At 64.8% G+C, this 13,738-nt stretch overlaps 2 protein-coding genes across 2 annotated transcripts; one reads left to right on the forward strand and one right to left on the reverse strand.

Moving 5' to 3' along the window:
• Window positions 1-8,747: 8,747 nt before the first annotated feature.
• On the forward strand, window positions 8,748-10,004 carry LOC116444745 (basic proline-rich protein-like). Its single transcript, XM_032110419.1, has one exon. The coding sequence runs from the start codon at window positions 8,748-8,750 to the stop codon at window positions 10,002-10,004; it is 1,257 nt and encodes a 418-aa protein (XP_031966310.1).
• An 890-nt stretch (window positions 10,005-10,894) lies between these two features.
• LOC116444747 (skin secretory protein xP2-like) lies at window positions 10,895-12,190 on the reverse strand. The gene has a single exon (XM_032110420.1). The coding sequence runs from the start codon at window positions 12,188-12,190 to the stop codon at window positions 10,895-10,897; it is 1,296 nt and encodes a 431-aa protein (XP_031966311.1).
• Between the last annotated feature and the right edge of the window lie 1,548 nt (window positions 12,191-13,738).

Below are 13,738 nucleotides of genomic sequence, written 5' to 3' on the forward strand. Positions count from 1 at the left end.
GTCCAGCCACTTTCCTTTCATTACATTTCCATGTAAAAACACAAACATGAACTATGTTTTCCTTAAAAAGCAGTTTGTAAAGTTCCAACATGTCTCTTAAACGTGGCATCCCAGTGCTGAAATGAACCATGTCAGATATGAAGGTACTTGAAGGTACAAACCAGCTGCAGGTTTGTGTAGCTGCATTTGGCATGCCATGAGCACGGCTCAGCAGAGCACCGTGCTCCAGTGTCAGGGCACCAGCACCACTCCTGCTGGCCTCCGTGGTGTGTTGGACAGAAGCTAACATTCCTTCTGGGAACGTGCTGATACCCGCTCAGGACGAAGCTGATACCCCTAACTTACTGCCTGAGGTAAAAAATACTATCCAGAGTAATTACCCCAACAAATGTACCAGAAATAGAAATAATAACTGCAATGCCAATGTTGCATTACTTTAAATATTCTGTCTCTCCCCCCAGAGTTCTCCTAGGAAGGCAGGCCAGCCCAGGCCCTGCAGTGATTGTGTTTAGCGGCAGCATAAGGAGAACCGACAGCCACCGTTCCCTCCCCCGTTATTCAGTGTAGCAGCACACCCAAACGGAGCTTGGAACATATATATTCACTGGGTAATTTCTGTATCGCATTAACGAGTTTTGACACTAATGCTAATGCTTCATTAGAAGAAACATGACGAGTAGGCTGGTTCAACGTGCATTTAGCACTGAAAGATTTCTAGCACACGCAGTGAGACTTTTATTGCTGTCTGACAGCTTTGGCTATCTCAAGTCTCTGCTCAGTTGCAGGGGAGGTGCAGCCAGCAGTGCTGCTTTCCCTCCCTTGGCTGCACCGGGGTCCTGGTGCAGAGCCCGATTCTTTGCGTACGGGCACGGACATTTAATCTTGAGGCCTGTTTCGTTCGGGGTCTCCCTCGGCAGACGCTGCAGAGGAGCACAGAAACGGGGGACGGTGGCTTTGCTGGGCTGTCGAATGGGACAACAAAGCCAACACTCCTGACACTGCGGAGGCTGCAGAGAGTTTGGAGGGGGGAAGTTGTTGCCGTCTCGTATGTGGCAACCCGACCTGAATCACCGAAACTTAACAGCACCGCGATGAAGCGGCAGGAAAACTTGTGTTCATAGCAGCAAAACCCGCCCGAGCCGGGGCGTCTTCGGAGCGGTGGCAGCTCGGGCAGGAGGGCGCCGGGGCCGGCCGGGCCCCTCCCACCCGGCGCAGGTGTTCGACAGCGAGCCGGCAGCGAAGGAAGGGAGCCGGCAGCGAAGGCAGGGAGCCGGCAGCGAAGGAAGGGAGCCGGGAGCGAAGGCAGGGAGCCGGCGGCGAAGGAAGGGAGCCGGGAGCGAAGGCAGGGAGCCGGCGGCGAAGGAAGGGAGCCGGGAGCGAAGGCAGGGAGCCGGCGGCGAAGGAAGGGAGCCGGCAGCGAAGGCAGGGAGCCGGGAGCGAAGGAAGGGAGCCGGGAGCGAAGGCAGGGAGCCGGCGGCGAAGGAAGGGAGCCGGCGGCGAAGGAAGGGAGCCGGGAGCGAAGGCAGGGAGCCGGCGGCGAAGGCAGGGAGCCGGGAGCGAAGGCAGGGAGCCGGCGGTGAAGGCAGGGAGCCGGCGGCCAGCCAGGAGCGGACACGCGTCCTTGGGCGGCGAAGCGGGGCTGCCCGGGACAGGGACCGCTCGGGACAGCGACTCCCCGGCCGCGGCGTGCGCGGGGCTCGCGTGGCCGGCGGGGCCGCGCTCCGCGGACTGGAATAAAGCTCAGGCTCGCGTCAGTCAGGGAGCTCTCGGTCGCAGGCACCTCTGTGTTTGCAGAGCCTGGGGGAGCTGGTGCAGACCTGGCTGACAGCTCCCGTCACGCCCGGCCAGCAGATGCTTTTCAGCTCTCCGGCACGCCGGGAGAGGGGGAAACACAGACACCACGCACGGCCACAGGGCCCTGGCAGCTCCTTCCCAGCCTGTGCTTTCTGATTGCCAGAGATTATAGGGACTGCCTGTCCCAGAGGATGCTCAGAGAAACAGGTTTCCTGGGGCTGGGTGCAACACACCACCTTGGCAAGACGGTAGAATCACCCCGGTTTCAGGTCACCGTGATTCAGGCTTTTTCACATCAGCGGCAGCTTTTTGCCAACAGGTTCATCACATCCCTAAGCACCATATCCATCAGCCCAAACTGCTCCACAGCTGCAGCTGTCAGCAGAAGGGTGGATTTCCGCTTTGTAGTGCCCTGCGGTGAGCGGTCAGGAGGCCGATGCTCCGGCTGGTGCCCAGGCCCAGCCCTCGTTCCCCGTGGCAGGGATGTGGCAGGTGCTTGCTAACGTGTCCGTGCTTCCTGCTTCCAGCTGGACTCTGGGGCTGAGCCAGGGAGAAACACCCTGGTCTAAGCTACACGGAATACTAAAGCCTTGTGTGCACAGCTGGAATTAAAGCACTTGCACCCTCTAGGACTAACTGGCTGTCCCTCAATTACGTGACTGAGTTTCCTCTCTCTTTGAAGGGCCGGAATTGTGATAGGTTTCTCTCCTGTTTCTGACTTCTTTCCAGGCCGTGGAGATGCACATACAACCCCTGGCACAGCCACGCCGAGCTCCTTTCTGCTGCGCTGGCTGGGAAGCTGTCCGACAGAGCCACTCAGACAGCTGGTGAGTGGCTGTGGCCTTCCTGGAGACGTGCAGGGCACACAGTCCTTCACAGAGGTAAAAGAGACTTTTTCCCTTCGGCTCTGAGCTTCTCCTCCCAGTTGTTGCAGTGCACCGTGGGCAGCGGGTGCGGGCTAAAGGATCACACGGGGCGTGGACAGCAGGGCTTTGTCCCATCCGAGTACAGGCAGCCGCGTTCGGGCCTCTGTCTGTGACACCGGCACTGCCAGGACAAACCCCGCTCCCTCCCGTGACCGAGGCAGGAGCTGAGACACCCAGACTTCCAAGTTGCTCCTCACTTCCCGTGTGGGTGCCCACTCCTCCTTATCTCCTGGAGGAACAGATTGCTCTGGATAGTTTTAGTTCCATTTTTTCCAGAGAAACTTTGATCCTCCATAAGGAAGGTTCTGCCCAGCTCATAAGTGTTGCCTGCCGGGGCCTGGCTTCCCATCCGCGCGATGCCAGCTGCCCCGCCGGCCCTTCCTCTCCTGGTGCCCGCTGCAGAAGGCAGCCCCTTGCAGGCAGCCCTGGCACGCCGCACTCCCCGTGAGGCTGGGGGAGCTGGTGCAGCCCGGGGAAAGACTCTGACTTGTCAGTTTGGTCTGTCCCTGCCAGGAGACTTCGGTTTTCCTCCGGCCTTTTTTTATTTTGGGTTGGGTTTGTCCATTTATTGTATTTCTAGGTTTGTTAGTGTTATCTTGATGATAGCTTTGGTTTCTGTTGCAGTTTCTGCAGGGCAGGTCTCCGGGGGATCCCCATTTCGGGAGTTTAGGGGATGAGGTCCATCCCTGTGCCCCCAGACGTGCTGAGGTCAAGCTCCCTCACCCCCGAGGTGTGACAGGGAGGCTTTGCCTGGGGTAATTCTTGCCCCACAAGACTGAACCACCCCGGCGTGGTGGTTCTTGCTCCCGGCACCCGATGTCCACCTCAGGGGGACACTTGCTCATGAGGCTTTTTCCAAGGCTTGTGCCCTGCTGATGCTCCACTCCCCGGAGAGCAGCGATGCCTCTCATGAGGAATCGTGAGTGAGCCGAGCTCGGCCGAACCGAGCCGAGCTCCGCCGAACGCAGCCTCCGGCTCTCCTGACCATTAATTAGCGCGAGTGCAGTCCCCGCCTAATGAACTCCGGCCCGACGCCGCGCTCCCGTTCGTATCCGTGCGATGGCCGGGCCGCCCGCGGGACTCGGCAGCGGGAAAACCCCGAGCTTTGGGTGTTCAACGCCGGGCGGCCGCCGCTTCCCCGCGCAGCGCCTCGGCCCGGCCCGCGCCGCCCGCAGGGAGCCGAGCCGAGCTCGGCCGAAGGCAGCGAGCGGCACCGAGCTCGGCCGAACCGGGCCGAGTCTAGCCGAAAACAAAGCTTACGGGTCAGGGATGGTTTGTTAAAGCTCCGTTAAGGAATACAGTAAAGGGAGGGACATGAGAGAAGCAGGAGGGTGGGTTCGGTGGAGTTCGGTTCGCCTCGGTTGGGCCGAGCGCGGCTCGGTTCGGCTGAACAGGGCTCGGTTCGGCTCGGCTTCGCGCCAAGGACTGGTCTCATGTGAAATGTGACTCGGCCACCCCCTCTCCAAGCCGGGCCTCTCTGACAGCAGCGGCCGTTCCGGAGCGGGGAGAGCTGGGATCGCTTCTCACCGAGAACGATCAGGGACCAAGCCTGGGTGCCGCTGTGGGGTGCCGCACGGACCATGGTGGGAGCCCTACAGGACACGGGGCCGGGGACGGGAGGGGCTGTTCCCCTCGGCCGCCGCGCTGGGCCCCGCCGCGGGCAGCGGCTGAGAAGGGCCGCGGCTGCGGCACCTCAGCCCTGGCCCGGCCGCGCTCGGCAGGCGGGTGCGGGCCCGGCCGCGTCCGGCGTTCGAACCGCGCAGCGAGTGCCGGGCGAGCTCAGCGCCGCTCTAACTCAGAAAGCGCCGCCGTGGGGCCCGCAGCAGCGGCTGTGATTCGGCAGAATGCGCTATAGGGCTGCTCTAGGGGCGCTTTCCACAGTACCGGGTTGGCTTTGGCGGGATGCGCCGTAGGGGCGCTCCCTGCAGCACCGATCTGATCTCGGCAGGATTCGCTCCAGGGGCACTCTAGGGACACTATAGGGGCGCTCCAGGGGCACTACAGGGACACTCTAGGGACACTATAGGGGCGCTCTAGGGGCACTATAGGGGCACTCCAGGGGCGCTCCAGGGACACTCTAGGGACGCTCCAGGGACGCTCCAGGGGCGCTCCAGGGCGCTCCCCGCAGTAGCTGCGCCAGTCCCGCAGGGGCCGCAGCTGCGCTCGGGGCGCCGGGCGGGGGCGGAGCGGCGGTACCGAGGCCCCGCCCGGGGCATGCGCAGTGCGCGCCGCGCGGCCTTTTCCCGGCGGGACGGCGGGGCCCTGACGGGAGCTGCGGTTCCCGCGGTTCCGGGGGCGGGGTCCGGGCTGTGGCGAGGAGCCGGACGCTGCCCGGGCGGGTGGTCGGGGCTGCCGCTTGGGGCAGGGGAGCCGCCGCTGGCGAAGGGGCCGGGCTGGGGCTCCTGTGCCGGCAGCCGGTTTGCGCCCCCCGGCAGCGCCGTGCGCGCGGAGAGACCTCGGGACGTGTGCGGGGATGGACGAGGCGTTCCGGAGCTCGGGCCCGGCGTGAGTACGAGCTCTCCCACCTCGGGGCTGTGCCGGCCTGCGGCTCCCGGCCGGGATGGCAGGAGCGGCCGTGCCGGGGCCGTGCCGGGAGCTCGGGGCTGCCCCCGGGCCGGGGCCTGTCCCGCAGGAAAGCGTGACGTGGTAGAGAAGGGAGCCAGGCGGTGCTCTGGAACTTGGAACCCGCACCAGTGTTTTCCAGATGTACTCGCAGAGATTCGGCCGTGGGGAAGCTGCAGAGAAGGCTGCCCGGCACAGCTTCCCCGAATGGGCCTTCCCCGACTGAGCTCTCCCGGAGGACGGGGCACTTGCAGCCGCCTGGTCCTTCCCGTGAAATTCGGTAAGTCTGGGGAGAGGCTTCCTGACGGTCCCGGGGTCCCAGCAAGCTGTGCCTCGTTGTCCAGGGGCCCTGCCCGGGCAGCCCGGCTCGGCACAGCTCGGTTCCTGCTGCCGGGCTCACCGGGGGGAGGCAGAGCCACCAAACTGCGCGTCAGGCTGGGAAGGGGCAGGCGGGGGGAAGGAGAGGAGGCAAAGCCTCTCCACCGGCCCCGGGCCCAGCCTGCCCGGGACAGGCTTCTGAGAGGCCCCGGCGGCTCTTGTTCGCCCGGAAAGCCGCGGCCGTCGGGGGCTCGGGGGGGTGACCCGGGCCCTGCAGCACCGCAGGGAAAAGGGGGGAGCACGGGGCGGGTGGTGACCCACGGGGGGCGGCTGCAGTCCTTACAAGCGGGGTCTGCGCTCAGCGCTGCGTTTTGCTGCCTGCAGGGAGGGACCTGTGGTGTGGGTTGGGAGCTCCTGCTGGGGCAAGAGCTTCATCTTCCAAGAGGCAAAGCTGCAGCCTCTTCCTCACCAGGGACTGTCTCCATGCAGGACACAGCACAGGGGACGGGCCGAGGGGCTCAGCCTGGGACGCGGCCCCAGCAGGAGCGGCCCTGGGCACCCTGGCGCGGGAGGATGAGCCCAGGTGAGGAGCGCGGCCCCAGCGCGGCCCCGGCAGAGGCTGGCACGGGAGGAGGGAATGTCCGGTGAGTGCTCTGACCCGGGCAGCTCTGCCGTGCCCCTGGGGAAGGCGGCAGGATCGGGCGGGAAGGAAGGAATGCCCCAAATGCACAGGAGCTGAGGAAGTTGTGCCGTGCCGGCGGCTTCTGGCGCCGGCCCTGCCAGGCTGCAGCAGGTCAGGGCGGTGGCTGTGCCCCGCTCCTCCCTTGTGCCTGGCTGTTCCTCGGGAAGAAAAGGGTTGTGCTTGTGGTTTCTGGCTGCGCGGCACGTCCCGCCGCGCTGCGGTTTGGGGCCGCCCTGGCAGTGCTCCTGGACGGGACCCTGGCCGCAGGGGGAGCGGGACAGGCGTTGGGATTCGGCTGTGCCCGGCGATTCTGGGAGCCGGGAGAAGGAGCTGCCCCGGAGCTGCCCGCGGGCGGCTTCTGCCCGCGCCCTCAGCAGCCGCCGCTTTGGCTTCTGGGCACGGACGGGCTGGGGACGATCCTGTCCCGCTCCCCCTCCCGGGGGGCTTCTGGTTGTTGTGGGCCCTCCGTGGCCGGTTTCACTGGGTGTTTAGCGTGGGCTCGGCTCAGCTGCGTTTGGTGTTTGGCCCTGTAGCGTGCTCAGGCTGGGCTCGATCGGGGTTTGTGCTGTGCCCGGCTCAGCGATGGGTATCAGGATGTGCAGCACGCTCCGTGGCTCCCCAGACCTGCTGCGGGGCGAGGCGAGGGTGGCCGGGGGAAGGTGCTGGGCCGGGCCAGGCACAGCCCGCCCTCGGCCCCAGGATTGTTTGGTGGCTCGTTCCCGAAACGCCCCTCACTGAGCGCAGGGGTTGCAGCAATCTGCGCCTCCTCCTCCTCTGCTCTTCTGGGCAGAAACGCGCATTTTTTGGGCTGAGCCCTGAGCTCTCCCGTTGTCATTTCTCCCTCCCCTCCCCATCGTCGGCGGGCAGCGCCGGACAGCCCGTGCCGACAGCGAGGGGCAGCAGGGAGGGAAGGGTTGCCCCTGCCTGGGAGGGGGACGGGCATCTCCTCTGGGTTACGTGGGGCTCTGCTGGGCGCCCTGACTGCTGAGCCCTTTTTGCAGAGACACAGGAGACGCTGCCGCAGCTGTCCCCAGGAGAGCTGGCGGCCCCGCCTCACGTCCGCTGCCGGGAATGGGACTGGGAGAGGCCTCCACGCGGAGACTGGCGCGGCTCCGGTCCCCGATGGAAGAGGCTGGGCTCCCTGCTGCTCGGAGCTCCTCATCGGGGACGTCCGCGCCCGCCTCGGAATCCGGGCTGCCGTAATCGCGGCTCCGGCCACGAGACGTTCCTGCCGCAGCTGCAGGTAAGCTCAGCTCTCCCTCTCTCGGGCACGCCTGGTACAGCTCCAGCACGCTCTGGACAAGAGCTGTTCCTGGTTCTCACAGCTCCTGCTGAGGGACCCCCTGCTCTCAGGATATTTGAGGACCCAGGCGATTTCTATTCCTTCTGTTTGTTTCACTTGCAGGTGATAGCCGGTCCAGCTTGCTGAAGCTCCGAGATGCTCCAGATCCGGCTTCATAAGCGCTGCTGCTTTTTGTTACAAGCCAGTTTAAAGCTCCAGCTACTTGCAGTTAGCTGGGCTTTTGGCCAAGTTGTAAATCACTCACTGTCATCAACTGCATATAACTATTAACTGTCATCGAGTTATTGTTCAAATAGAAGTCATAACTGTTTTGGTGCTCGTACACAATAAACACTTGGACGTGGAAAAGGGGCTGGAAAGTGCTTTTTGCTCCCGAGACTATCTCGAACCCTTGAAACGGCCTGGTGCATGCCGGCGTCCCTGAGCTTGGGGACCAAGGCGACCGGACCCCTCCTCCGGAGAGGGTCCTCACCCCCAGCCCTCCCACCCAAAGTCCCAGCCCCGAACCCAAAGTTCCACCCCCCGGCCTCTGTTTTTGGGGCTGAAAACGGCCAGCGGGGCTGCTGTTTCCAAGGCTCCAAAGAGTGGCACTTAGTCATTTTTTTCTGAGTCCCAGAAACACTGGACTGGACCTGCGTTTTCAAGAAAAGAAAATGCAGGACTTAGGTTTTTTCTGAGCTTCAGAAAGGCATTGCCCACCCTCTGCTTCTGAGCCCCAAAAGCACAACACAGAGGTAGCTTCTTTCTCTGAACTGGCAAAATGCAGCAGCCAGCCTGCAGCTTCAAGAGAAGAAAATGCAGGACTTGGGGTTTTTTGAGCTTCACAAACACAGGGCTGTGCTTTTGGGACCCAAAATCATTGCCCCGAGCTTGGTTTCAAGGCCCAAAAATGCAGCACTCAGTCTCTGTTCTCAAAAGGTGAAAACACAAGACTTAGTTTTTGCTTTTAGAGCCAAACCCACAGGACTTAGTCCCGTTCTGAGCTCCGAGCCCAACCCCCTCAGCACGTTCCAAGCACCCAAAACACGGCACTTGCGAGTTAAGAGCCAGCACCGCAACGCTGCTCGGGACCCCGTGTGTGATGTAGTGGTGGGGAGCTGGAAGGGAGCGTTGCCCACCCACCACCCCGTGGCCAGTTGACGGGAAGTGCTTGGGAACTGGGATGGAGGCACCCTCCCCGCACGGAGGGTGCCGTCCTGTGTCTCTGTGGGGCAGCGCTGGCAGACGTGGGGGGGAATCGCTTTATTCAAGTTTCTTTCACGTGCGCACAGAACAACAGCTGCAACTCCTCCCGCCCAGCCCGCCCGGGAACGCGGCCCAGCCGGGGACACCCGTTCCCGGGGCAGCATCCCGCGCTCACACCCCAACCTCCTCCAGGGGCACCGTGCCCCCGAGCCCCCAAACACCTCCCCCACGGGAACCCCCCTCAGCCGCCCCCGAACCTTCCTCCGGGAAAGCCTCCTCCGGGAAAAGCCCCGGGCGGCCGCCGCAGCGGCCGCCGCCGCCCGCCCCAGCCCGTGCGGCCTCCGCGCCTCGCCCGGAGCCGCAGGAACCCCCGCGGCCGCCGCGGCCCGACCCGCGCCGGGAGCGGCAGGGCCCGCCGGCCCGAGCGGCGGGATGGGACCGTCCCCGCTTCCCCTCGGCCCCGGAACTCCCTGCCCGGCCCGCGGCAGCTCCTATGCCCACCGGCCCGGGGAGGCTCGGCCCGGGAACTGCCCCGGCCCCGGCCAAGGCTCCCGGCCCCCGGTCCCGGCAAAGCTCCCGGCCCCGGCGAGGCTCGCAGCCCCGCCACCCCTCACCTGCTCCGCGCTGCAGCTGCCGCTGCCCCCGCGCCCAGCGCGGAACTGAAAAAAGACGCGAGGCCGCTGCCGCCGCTGCTGCTTTTGTGGCCCCGCGCAGGCGCCACCGCCCCGGCCCCGCCCCCGCCTCGCTGCCGGTCCCGCCCGCCCCGGTACCGATCCAGCCCCAGCCCGGCCCCGCCCCGGAGCTCCCGGAACAGCTGTGCGGGCGCCCCGCCTTCACCGTCCGGGGCTCTGGACGAGAACCCGAGCCCGCTGCTGCCCCGGGAGAGGCGGGGGCCGCGCTCCCGCCGCTCAGCGCCCCGAAAGCGGCGGCGCCGCCCCCGCTGCCGGAGCCTCCCCGGGGAAGCCGCCAGGCCGCGGCCCCGGCGATCGCTTCGTTCGGCAGCCGCGGGGAGCCCGGCCGGAGGCAGCGAGCGGCGCCGAGTTGGGCCGAAACGAGCCGAGCTCGGCCGAAGGCAGCGAGCGGCGCCGAGTTCAGCCGAACCGAGCTGAGTTCGAGCCGAGCTCAGCCGACCAGAGACGAACTGAGCCGAAAAGTGCCGAAGAAAAACGAGTTTAGCCGAGTTTGGCCGAATATACTCGAGTTTACACGAAAAGACTCGAGTCGAGCCGAATGAAACCGAACGGAGACGAATTGGGCCGAACCGAACCGAGTTGGGCCGAAAATACCCGAGTTTACCCGAAAGGTCGAATCGAACCGAACGAAACCGAGCCGAGTCGAGCTCGGCCGAATCAAGCCGAACCTAACCGAGTTCAGACGCACCGAGACGAATCTTGACGGGTTCAGCCGAACCGAGCCGAGCTCCGACGAACGAAACGGGCGGCACCGAGCTCGGCCGAACCGAACGAGCTCGGCCGAACCGAGCCGAGCTCCGCCGAAGGCAGCCTCCGGCTCTCCTGACCATTAATTAGCGCGAGTGCAGTCCCCGCCTAATGAACTCCGGCCCGACGCCGCGCTCCCGTTCGTATCCGTGCGATGGCCGGGCCGCCCGCGGGACTCGGCAGCGGGAAAACCCCGAGCTTTGGGTGTTCAACGCCGGGCGGCCGCCGCTTCCCCGCGCAGCGCCTCGGCCCGGCCCGCGCCGCCCGCAGGGAGCCGAGCCGAGCTCGGCCCAACCGAACTCCACCGAACCCACTCTCCTGCTCTCGTGACCAGTAATTAGCGCGAGGGATGGCCTTTTAGAGCAAAGCATTTTCCCTGTTTATCCTCCTGCCTCTGTTTCCCTCTTGCCTTGCCCCCGCTGTTTCAGCCCGCTGAACTTCATACCCCAAAACTGCTTTGGTTCCTCTTTAGCCTGCAGTAAATCCGCTTTTCCCTACTTCTCTCATGTCCCTCCCTTTACTGTATTCCTTAACGGAGCTTTAACAAACCATCCCTGACCCGTAAGCTTTGTTTTCGGCTAGACTCGGCTCGGTTCGGCCGAGCTCGGTGCCGCTCGCTGCCTTCGGCCGAGCTCGGCTTGATTCGGCTCGGTTCGGCTGACTCGGTGCCGCTCGCAGCCTTCGGCTAAACTCGGCTCGATTCGTCACGGTTCGGCTGAACTCGGTGCCACTCGCTGCCTTCGGCAGAGCTCGACTCGGTTCGGCTGAACTCGGTGCCATTCGGTGCTGCTCGCTGCCTTCGGCCGAACTCGGCTCGTTTCGGCTGAGCTCGGCTCCCTTCGGCCCAACTCGGCTCGGTTCGGCTGAACTCGGCGCCGCTCGCTGCCTTCGGCCGAGCTCGGCTCGTTTCGGCCCAACTCGGCGCCGCTCGCTGCCTCCGGCCGGGCTCCCCGCGGCTGCCGAACGAAGCGATCGCCGGGGCCGCGGCCTGGCGGCTTCCCCGGGGAGGCTCCGGCAGCGGGGGCGGCGCCGCCGCTTTCGGGGCGCTGAGCGGCGGGAGCGCGGCCCCCGCCTCTCCCGGGGCAGCAGCGGGCTCGGGTTCTCGTCCAGAGCCCCGGACGGTGAAGGCGGGGCGCCCGCACAGCTGTTCCGGGAGCTCCGGGGCGGGGCCGGGCTGGGGCTGGATCGGTACCGGGGCGGGCGGGACCGGCAGCGAGGCGGGGGCGGGGCCGGGGCGGTGGCGCCTGCGCGGGGCCACAAAAGCAGCAGCGGCGGCAGCGGCCTCGCGTCTTTTTTCAGTTCCGCGCTGGGCGCGGGGGCAGCGGCAGCTGCAGCGCGGAGCAGGTGAGGGGTGGCGGGGCTGCGAGCCTCGCCGGGGCCGGGAGCTTTGCCGGGACCGGGGGCCGGGAGCCTTGGCCGGGGCCGGGGCAGTTCCCGGGCCGAGCCTCCCCGGGCCGGTGGGCATAGGAGCTGCCGCGGGCCGGGCAGGGAGTTCCGGGGCCGAGGGGAAGCGGGGACGGTCCCATCCCGCCGCTCGGGCCGGCGGGCCCTGCCGCTCCCGGCGCGGGTCGGGCCGCGGCGGCCGCGGGGGTTCCTGCGGCTCCGGGCGAGGCGCGGAGGCCGCACGGGCTGGGGCGGGCGGCGGCGGCCGCTGCGGCGGCCGCCCGGGGCTTTTCCCGGAGGAGGCTTTCCCGGAGGAAGGTTCGGGGGCGGCTGAGGGGGGTTCCCGTGGGGGAGGTGTTTGGGGGCTCGGGGGCACGGTGCCCCTGGAGGAGGTTGGGGTGTGAGCGCGGGATGCTGCCCCGGGAACGGGTGTCCCCGGCTGGGCCGCGTTCCCGGGCGGGCTGGGCGGGAGGAGTTGCAGCTGTTGTTCTGTGCGCACGTGAAAGAAACTTGAATAAAGCGATTCCCCCCCACGTCTGCCAGCGCTGCCCCACAGAGACACAGGACGGCACCCTCCGTGCGGGGAGGGTGCCTCCATCCCAGTTCCCAAGCACTTCCCGTCAACTGGCCACGGGGTGGTGGGTGGGCAACGCTCCCTTCCAGCTCCCCACCACTACATCACACACGGGGTCCCGAGCAGCGTTGCGGTGCTGGCTCTTAACTCGCAAGTGCCGTGTTTTGGGTGCTTGGAACGTGCTGAGGGGGTTGGGCTCGGAGCTCAGAACGGGACTAAGTCCTGTGGGTTTGGCTCTAAAAGCAAAAACTAAGTCTTGTGTTTTCACCTTTTGAGAACAGAGACTGAGTGCTGCATTTTTGGGCCTTGAAACCAAGCTCGGGGCAATGATTTTGGGTCCCAAAAGCACAGCCCTGTGTTTGTGAAGCTCAAAAAACCCCAAGTCCTGCATTTTCTTCTCTTGAAGCTGCAGGCTGGCTGCTGCATTTTGCCAGTTCAGAGAAAGAAGCTACCTCTGTGTTGTGCTTTTGGGGCTCAGAAGCAGAGGGTGGGCAATGCCTTTCTGAAGCTCAGAAAAAACCTAAGTCCTGCATTTTCTTTTCTTGAAAACGCAGGTCCAGTCCAGTGTTTCTGGGACTCAGAAAAAAATGACTAAGTGCCACTCTTTGGAGCCTTGGAAACAGCAGCCCCGCTGGCCGTTTTCAGCCCCAAAAACAGAGGCCGGGGGGTGGAACTTTGGGTTCGGGGCTGGGACTTTGGGTGGGAGGGCTGGGGGTGAGGACCCTCTCCGGAGGAGGGGTCCGGTCGCCTTGGTCCCCAAGCTCAGGGACGCCGGCATGCACCAGGCCGTTTCAAGGGTTCGAGATAGTCTCAGGAGCAAAAAGCACTTTCCAGCCCCTTTTCCACGTCCAAGTGTTTATTGTGTACGAGCACCAAAACAGTTATGACTTCTATTTGAACAATAACTCGATGACAGTTAATAGTTATATGCAGTTGATGACAGTGAGTGATTTACAACTTGGCCAAAAGCCCAGCTAACTGCAAGTAGCTGGAGCTTTAAACTGGCTTGTAACAAAAAGCAGCAGCGCTTATGAAGCCGGATCTGGAGCATCTCGGAGCTTCAGCAAGCTGGACCGGCTATCACCTGCAAGTGAAACAAACAGAAGGAATAGAAATCGCCTGGGTCCTCAAATATCCTGAGAGCAGGGGGTCCCTCAGCAGGAGCTGTGAGAACCAGGAACAGCTCTTGTCCAGAGCGTGCTGGAGCTGTACCAGGCGTGCCCGAGAGAGGGAGAGCTGAGCTTACCTGCAGCTGCGGCAGGAACGTCTCGTGGCCGGAGCCGCGATTACGGCAGCCCGGATTCCGAGGCGGGCGCGGACGTCCCCGATGAGGAGCTCCGAGCAGCAGGGAGCCCAGCCTCTTCCATCGGGGACCGGAGCCGCGCCAGTCTCCGCGTGGAGGCCTCTCCCAGTCCCATTCCCGGCAGCGGACGTGAGGCGGGGCCGCCAGCTCTCCTGGGGACAGCTGCGGCAGCGTCTCCTGTGTCTCTGCAAAAAGGGCTCAGCAGTCAGGGCGCCCAGCAGAGCCCCACGTAACCCAGAGGAGATGCCCGTCCCCCTCCCAGGCAGGGG

Source organism: Corvus moneduloides, chromosome 5 (genome assembly GCF_009650955.1).
Source record: "Corvus moneduloides isolate bCorMon1 chromosome 5, bCorMon1.pri, whole genome shotgun sequence".
In the NCBI taxonomy this organism is placed as follows: Eukaryota; Metazoa; Chordata; class Aves; order Passeriformes; family Corvidae; genus Corvus; species Corvus moneduloides.